We start from the raw sequence: 8,791 nt of genomic DNA, 5'->3' as shown, positions 1-8,791 counted from the left end.
TTTAAAAAGAAAAAAGACAAGATATAGGGAAAGGAAAACTATACTGATCTGGGCCCTCTATAAGGTGTGACAGCAGCAACAGTGGTCTGGGCTGTACAGACAGCACGAAGACTGGCGGGGGTGCTGCGGTGTATGGGCAAATAAAAGACAAAAATGGGTATTGCATGCGAAAGGTCTGCTACTGCAAACCATTTTTAACTGTGGTGACACTAATTTATATCTTGAAGCGACACATGGACCCCCTTGCCTCCAAACCCTTTGCACAGCTAAAAGCGGCGGAGAGAGGCCGCCGGTCTGTCGGCGCTGGCTGTCAGCTGCTGTTCCCCAAGGGTCCCTGTAAAACTGTGGGGGCCAGAATACATTCATAATTAAAGAATAATCCCATTTATAATTCTATGTCTCCAAATTTTAGGCAGAACACAGTAAAGTATAGTCAAATCCACCATCAGAGGCCCTTGCATCTTGCGTTATGGACGGTCGGCCGACGTCCAGGCCACCCGAAACCATTTGTGAAACATTGAAAAATAGTCGCCTTCTTTTAGGTTGTCGGAGTGTAAAAGCTGCTTCCTTTTTATTAGCTGCTCAGGCTTTATCTATAAGGCCGAATCGCTGCCTTTGGGCCTTCCAAATATCCTTTCCTCCCCCGAGACAATGGGTATTAAGTGTCGAGGACACCCCACATAACAGCCTTCTGGTTACCTCTTCGGTTACGCTTGCATTGGTTGCTAGTCCTCTAAAAGAGCGATTGGTCACATAGCCTTGTGATGGCTAGACGCATCCTCAACATATTTAGCCCATGACATCTTATCTGGAAAGACGGTGGGGGGTGAAGAAAGGCTAGTGAACACTTGTTTCAAATAAGAACCTCTCCTGCATGGCATAGATCAATGTCACAAACTACTTTGAATCAGACGGTACAGCAACAGCTCCTCGCTAGAAGTTCCTAGCTGCTAAAATGCTCTCTGCAACTTGCAGAGCCGATTCATCATTTCAAGGAACAACCTCGCTTTGAGGGACGTCTTACCCCTCCTTTTTAACGGTCCTTCTGCGGCGACCGATTTGGAGCACTAGAAACTTGAGGAAAGCTTTTTTGCCACGGCATATGTCGCCTTAGTCACTCCCAACATACAAGATTTTACTTAGTACACTAGAAAAGGGACACGAACCACAAAATGTAAAGCAAAAGCTACACTCAGTAACAATTTAAAGCATTTGAAAATAATGACAGTAAACACGGATCGGCAGTTTGTCGAGGTATGTAGACGCTCTGCTTTAGCCTGAAAGGCGCTATAATTGTAGAGGGGTAAACTAAACTTCAAGACGTTCTATTACACAATACTTTTAATGTGAAACTAGCAAAAGAATTGAATCACTGGTCTAGCCGCTTGTACATCGTATTTGCTGCAAAGTAACATGATCTCGATGCAAAAAGACACAATTCCTGCATGTGTGCTAGGTGCTATTTGCAACTGGCTGTGAATGCTTGGAGTGCTTCGAGGGTGCAGCAACGCGCAGACCCGTAACAGCTGAAGCACATGCTAGGCGCTGTAGGTGCCTTTAAACTTTTCCCCCTCAAGACAGAGACATTGCCCCTGTAGAGTGCCATTCAGCCCCCCTGAAAGTCTGATAAACAATTGGATACGCCGATCGCATCAGCTCAGGTAGGGTATTTACAACTCCAGAAGGCATCCACCGGCAGCTGCTCTAAAATACACATGGTTCTATTGTCGGACTGTGCCTGCAGCTCCTGATTACATGTCTCAGTTTTTTTAAATACAGCCGGGTGTGTTCTTGGGAGGCTTCTCTGGGGCTTCACTAAAGCACGAGCTTCCTCTGGCTTATTCGCGAACTCACCTTACGCTGTAGACTAGAGCCAGCTGGCAGTCCCCTAATACATGAGTTTTGAAGCCCGATTTGGCCCTTGCTCTGCAGGAAAAGACGAAGGCGCTACTGTAATTGGCTCCTGTAGCCTCAAACGCCTTACCATTTTATGCCCCAGCGATCAGCTCTATGAGAATCAGGCACTGCCATGCAGAAACCGCTTGACACAGCACTTCAGCTAGCACTGAGATAACTCACTGATAAAGAAGTTGTTCGTCTGCTCTGAGGTTTGTGGGTACCTAAGTTCCACACTTCTCGATATACCGATGTATTGATCGAAATCTCTCCTCCAGCATCTCTAATTCTATCGAAGCTTGCTGTTTAGCTGACCTCGGCAGACAGCTGTGCCAGGGATTGTGTACAAGCGTAAACTGTAGTACTGCCTGCAGTCAGATGACTTATTTCAAAAGAATACAGGCGACTCCACCGTGTTTTGCTCTCCAATAAACATCCCCTGAGAGCACTCATTCCTCTTTTTCTGGTATCCACACAGTGAGGTGTATCGTCAACAGGTGGACGATATCTTCAATCATCCGCATGGCCGTCATACTCTTCTGGTCAATATGACTGCATCTACTCATCGATATTCTTTTGGCTATTAACGATTCCTGCACTTATACCGGCAGTGTGGCTAGTAAGGCTTGCTGGGCGACCTCCGCCACTAGGGGTATTCCCCCGACTTGTTGCCAAAGAAAATCAGATTACTGAGTTGCAGCCTAATTCAACCTAGTTCAATCAAAGCCAAAAACGTGTTTTAGGATACTTGATATCCCAATGCATCCTCGGTAAGTGGAATAACGAGGAACCTCTGCCCCCAACCATGCGATACTACTAAATGAAAAATTCCATGTAGGCCTCCGTAGGGAGAGACTTTGTTCCAGACTCAATACAAAATAATACGAAGTTATTGAGTGGCTAACAAATAAATGTCTGCCTTTCGTATCTACGCCCCTTAGAGTTCTCGACGTGAGGGAAGAGGGACAGGTAGGATGTAATTTGCTGCTTCGTCTCAGCATTCCAAGCATTTACAGCTAGCTGCACAAAGGATTTAGCGCTTCCACACACAGCAAAAATTCTTTCTATTTCGAGCGAACAACACTTTGCAATAAAGAAGAAACATGGCGGACAAAACAACCAGTTCATCTGAAAATCTTTTCTAGTCAAATATAACAGTGTGGTAGAAATAGTTAAAGTGCAACTTTGCCCGCGACAGACCCAAAGCACATACAAATGGGGGATTATTGATGGCAAGTATACGGAGCCTTCTAAGAGCCCATATCCGATTGAGCTACGAAGATTTAAGGGGAGTCTAGTGCACAGAGCAGTGGCCAGTATTCCGTGAATATACCAGGGAGACCCCACTTGGTGTATCTACAGTAGTGCGTGTGCCATTTGCTTGCATGCCTTGCGCATCGCTCCTCAAAAAAACCCACCAGTAAAGGAGATGCTTCTGAAGCTCTACTACCGCCTATTGGACCCCTGCTGCACTGCAGACGGGCACGAAGAAGGCCTTTTTGCAACGCATTCCCACTTCCTTGTAAGTTATGGGAGTACCCAATACGCTACAAAAATGTGCATGCCCCAAATCGTAGCTGTACGTCAACCAAACTTTAAATGCATCAGTCCCTCTGATGGCACAGTTCTCGACGTCTATAAAATTGAATACAAGACGACAAAACGAGAAGAAATGACATGTACGATGCCGCCAGACCCTCAATCCAATTCCACAAATATTCGTGCGCTCAATGCTTTGGCGCAAATCCTCGGAATAACTTAGAGACATCTTCAAAGTGCCACTAAAAGCAACGAGAATACAAAGTGTCACGGCTCCTAGAACCCATCGACATGTGGAGACAGCCCAGTGGGTGCATATCGAAGCCTTTACTCTTCAACTCGAAGCAGTAAACGCCAGGCTAGCTCTAGCTCGTTGACTTAAGGCTACGCGAGTCCCTTTGTGCGTGCTGCACAGATTGGTATGTGGTCTGTGTGCGCCCATGTAAGACGTCTCATATTTCAGCTACCACTCCAGGCCTGGATCCTTGTATTGTCACTCCGCAGTCCAGAGGGCGTCGCCGGGGTGTACAGACAACACGAGCTCCACGAGGGGTGGCAGAGGAAGCTTAGCTAGACCGTCCATGGATATAATTACCTCTCCAGCTAGCGGCCGCACCCGTACTTCTTTGCCCACTCCCATCGTTCTGTCACAGCAGAAGATTCTTTACGAGAAACAGGAAAAGAAGACAAACACACACGATTGGAAAGGGGTGAGTCGCACATCGTGGGAAAGGTGGCTGTAACGAGGGCCCCGCATAAGGCGCAAAAGTCAGGGCGTGACCACCACCCACAAGCGTGCACCCCCCATCCGGATGTCGATACACCTCGCCTTTCCCGGTATCTGAGGTGTCCATACACCTCGTTCAGCTACCTGTTTTCGATTGGCTCGCGGATGAGAAAGCGAAGAAAGGGAGCACCGGGGTCTAGCAGTAGCTCGGCGTTTGCGGCAGCCACAACTTGCCCTAGTTCCTCTTCGGTCAGGGCAGAACCGCCTTCTAAGACAACGCGCAATGGGGTGGAGCACACAGGCACGCTCCGACGGTGATGGATACAAAAATGAGAAAGCAGCACGAAACACATGCCCCCGACAAGATTTGTAGAGACACAAATAGATGCTCCTGTCCACAGTCCGTCTTCAGCATTTCCAACAACAATTCTTCTATTGATGGGCGTTCACAGACCGCGAGAAGGCCAAAGACAGCAGCAAGAGCAGCGTGAAGCTTCATTACGCAAGGAGGCACCATGAGCGAAGAAGCGTAAACGGGAACGAACAGGCAGAAGCAGCACACTTCCCCTCGGTTCCGCAGGCAGTCCTCCCCTCCACCAGAAGGAGAGAAGACTCCTGTCCAGAAGGCCTAGGAAAGGCTCTAGAGAGTCAATAGGAATCCAAGCAGCAACGCTATATAAATTATGCATAGACAAATACGAGCTTTCGCCGATCAACCCGTCTGTGTGCATGCGCGCCTACGCGTAGTACCTCCAAGTTGGGGTCTAAGACGCATCAGCTTGTCGGCAACGGCTCTAGCCTGTTCCTTGCAGATTGAGCCCATGTTGAAGTGCCAAGCGCTAGAGCCAGTACCTGCGGGCCCAGCGCGTCTATACAGTCGAAAAAGCTGCTGTTGGGCGGGAGAACCGATCGCAAAACGAGAGCGAAACGCATCAAGGCTGGCTGCTACACAGTCCCACCTGCACGTATCAGGCGTTGAAACGGATGCGTTGCGCGCTGCCGCTGCACCAGGGATTCTCGCCGCGCGCTGCAATCAATCGCCACGGGGAAATCTCACCTGTGGAAATCAACACTCCCGAGCTCTTGTGCCTCCTCACCTCCCCGTCTATCCACACGTCCGCATAAAGGGTCTTGGCGACATTCGCCTCAGACACCAGAACGTCGTTAACTGACAAAAAGGGCAGACGAACCTCCATCATTTCGACCCCTTGAGACGTAACGGGGCACCCCCAGTCGAACGTCAGCCCTCCGAAGGTGCTCCCCGCGGCTGCAGCCGCTGAGCATACACCTGGGCTCGCGAGGCTCTCAGCATGCGGCGACTCGGAGAGGCTTGCGCCCAGACACGAGACTGCTCCTGAGGCGACGTTCTCAGTGCTATCCGTGGAGCCTCTAGAACTGGAGCTCCTGCAGCCATTCACAGAAAATCCCACTGAGCCTCTGGGGGGGCCTAAGCCTTCCAGTGTCGATACACCTCCGCTCCCTCTTGAGGCGCTTGCCTCTGCTTGATTTCTGCCAATTGTTGCTGCAACCTCCCCCTGCAAGTGCGGGGCGAAGCGGAGCGTGGCTCTGATCCTCTGGCGAGCTACGATGCGAGCTCCCCCCTGTAGCAGGTGCTGCAGAGTGGCTGCCACGTACGCCTTCGCATCGAACTCCCCTCCGGGGGCCCCCGAGGGGGCCCCCCGAGGTTTCGCCGCCTCCCTAGAGGGCGCGCCGCTCTCGGAGTCGGGAGCTCGAGGAGTCCAAAATCTCACGTTGGATCCTACCGCGAGACACCCCTGCTGTTGCGCATGCATATTTTTTTCCTGTCGCTGGTACTGCTGTTGCAGCTCCTCCTGTTGGGCCCTCCGTGGCTGCTGCTGCAGCTCCTCCGGCTGCTGCTGCTGGAGTTTGTCGCTGCGCGCTTGTGTGCAGAAGGGGGCTTTCACGCAAAGTCTGCCCTCGGATCTCGCGGGGTCTGTATTTACACCGAAGAGCCACGGTCCACTCGGCTCTCCCAGTGTCTGCCCTGGGATGATGGATGCTGCCTCCAGATACGTGCCGTCACCACCTGCCAGCAGTGCAAAAGCGCAAAAGCACAGCGATGGAAGAAAGACCCCTGCATGCCCCCTCTTGGGGAGGGTAGAAGACTGCGAAACTGCGACACAGGGCCCAAACCGTGGATCCTCCTCACCCGCCGAAATAACAGCATCTGGTGGGAATGCAACTGCGCCTTTCCTCGTGATGCTAAGCCCCTGCATGGTTCTGGCCTTGATGACGGTGACGTGCAGACCGTAGTCTTCTCTGAGCTGTCTATACACCTCCGCTGCTGTCTGTTGGTGCAAAACGTGAGTGCGGTAAGCGCTCGGGAAGTCGCGGGAGAGGGCTGCTGCCGCTGCTGCTTCTGCCGCGGCAGCTGCTGCCCCGAAGGCACGACTGCCAGGCACGTATAAAGTCGGATCCTCACATGGATCCTCGTCGCCTTTCACTTTTCGCCAGGTTCCGCTCGAATTGCTGTGCGAAAGGTGCTCCTTTCGCCAGGCAGCCATTTTTTCCGCCAAAGAGACCTCGAACCGGGTGACTTTGTTCAAAAGAACAACGCGGCGCAGTCGGAGAGGCGGAGCGCCTGCATTTGCAGAAATTTCTGAATCCTGCAGCAGCTGATGCTGGCGCTCTTGCCCGCATTCCTGGTGCTCCGAGGGGCTGTTATGAAAGCACCTGCGAGCTCCAAAGGCCAAGCCTTCCAGCTCGCATCCCCGCAACTTCTTGGCGTGCTGCTGCTTCCTTAGGCCGTTCGACCGAAGACACTGCAATCCGGAAGCCTGCAGAGGCGGGAAGGGCGGAGAAGGCGGGATCAAGGCGGAGAAGGCGAGCCGACGAGGTGTCGAGACACAGCGCTTCCGAGGCTTCCCCCAGCAGCACGCGGGGGCCCTGTAGTGCAGGAATCTGCTGGATTCCAGAGGCGATAGGGCCCGCAGGGGCCCCAGAGAAGGTCCTCCTTTAAGGAGCATTCTGCGGGTGGACGAAACCACGACCACCGAAGCACCCCTGGGGTTGCTGGACCGTTTGGATGACTTGCCAGCAGCGACAGCTTGAACTTTGCGATGAAGCTCGCTCCGTAGGCTTCAGGGTGGAAGAGGCATGGAGAAATGGAGAGGGATGGTAGCCGTCGAGTAGGCAGAGAACCCCCGAGGAACCCTCAACCTCAAACCTCATGGGGAAACGCGGGCGGAAAGCAGTAAAATCGAGGGCTCAAATGCCGTGCACATATGCGGCCAAGTAGACTTTTAAGGTGGAGGGCTAAAGGGTGGGTGTTTAGGCTACCAATTACGGGAGACCTAGCTGAGACTGCAACAGCCGGTGGAGCGGTCAGTCGGTATGGGCCCACATCAGGTGGCGCTACGTGCAAATTGCATTTTTTCGTAGTGCTGATATTGAAGACATTTTTTCTCCGCGATTTCAAATATGCAAGCAGTTCGCTGGCGAGAAAGTAGGACGAAGACAAGGACCAGCTAGGGTCTGCTACTGTTCAAGCACACCGGCATGCTGTAACCTTCAAACCCGAAACTCGTTATGTTTCCGGGGGATTGTATTCTTCCAAACCCTACTTGGAGGGCACAAATGTTACTCCTCCGCGGTCTGTTGGTTCATGTCAGAAATTCGCATGTTCTCGGGTATACAGACCAGGCTGTCAAGTATAGAGAATGCGACTAGACGCACAATAATTCGCAACGAATCCTGCATTATGTGACCTTGTCGCTGATTTCGTTTCCAAAGGACAATGCTGTGCATGTTTCAAATCTAACGGCTGAGGGTTTAATGTTCATGGATCTGCAGGTTGCTGTCACGGAGTGTTAGGGTAGGAGGCTTTTACCTATATCTGATGCACCTCCTATTTGCCCCTAGAAGTATCGTCTGCTTCCTCCTGGTTAACGTAAGCGGCTGCACTGAACGGGCAGATTAGATGGTATCGGGTTGGCCTTGTTCACGATTAAGAAGTGGAAGGCTCTCGGGTAGTATTCATGACTCAAACTCCTGTAGAGAGGGGGAGCGTTTGAGTTTGGTATTTTGGAATACTCCCCTTAACAGGTGTAACCTGGAGATAAAGACATGGTAGGATACATTGTTGTTGCCCAACAGACCACTGAGGAGCAGCGTCTGATCGGTGCGCGTCGCACACCACAGGTGTCTCTTGACAGAGCACTCTCGCTCCTTCGTATTTTGTTACTACCTGAATGTACAATAGTAGCATCTCTCCATATTTATTCAACACCAAGCAGAAGCGACCACAGTGTACCCTTTTGGTGTCTATGCTGGTGTAGTCCGTCTTGACTCTAGCTCGGTGCCCCCTGAAAAAGCCAGCTACCTTTATGAATTTAGTGGCGTGATCTAAAAGTGTTCATATTTTTATGGTTTTCAAGGAGCTTGAATCATCTCTTTTCACGCATCGAGCCCTGGGCACAGTTCGCTTTTGTATGGTTGGCATCCCTTGAGTTCGTAACTGTACAAACCAAAAGTGAGTTTCGATGCGGTGGGCCAGCTGCCAAGGTCGCATCTCCCCAGTGATTTTCTTCTCCCAAGTCAACTAAAGGCCCTCCTTTGTTCTTGCTGCGACAGAAACAGCACCACTCTTCTTAGAAGGATCGAGTACCC

The 8,791-nt window shown here is 51.3% G+C and overlaps 1 protein-coding gene across 1 annotated transcript; it reads right to left on the bottom strand.

Moving 5' to 3' along the window:
* Nucleotides 1–3,928: 3,928 nt before the first annotated feature.
* On the bottom strand, nt 3,929–7,804 carry LOC34618738. Its single transcript, XM_026335286.1, has 7 exons — nt 7,767–7,804; nt 7,470–7,566; nt 6,333–6,960; nt 5,220–6,209; nt 4,913–5,014; nt 4,307–4,430; nt 3,929–4,097 (listed from the first exon to the last, which is right to left on the bottom strand). The coding sequence occupies exons 1-7, from the start codon at nt 7,802–7,804 to the stop codon at nt 3,929–3,931; spliced, it is 2,148 nt and encodes a 715-aa protein (XP_026191071.1).
* Between the last annotated feature and the right edge of the window lie 987 nt (nt 7,805–8,791).

Source organism: Cyclospora cayetanensis, unplaced genomic scaffold (genome assembly GCF_002999335.1).
Source record: "Cyclospora cayetanensis isolate NF1_C8 unplaced genomic scaffold, CcayRef3 CcayRef3_contig_64, whole genome shotgun sequence".
Taxonomy (NCBI): domain Eukaryota; phylum Apicomplexa; class Conoidasida; order Eucoccidiorida; family Eimeriidae; genus Cyclospora; species Cyclospora cayetanensis.
The sequence above is the reverse complement of the archived record's forward strand: the minus strand, read 5'-3'. Positions and strand labels throughout refer to the sequence as shown.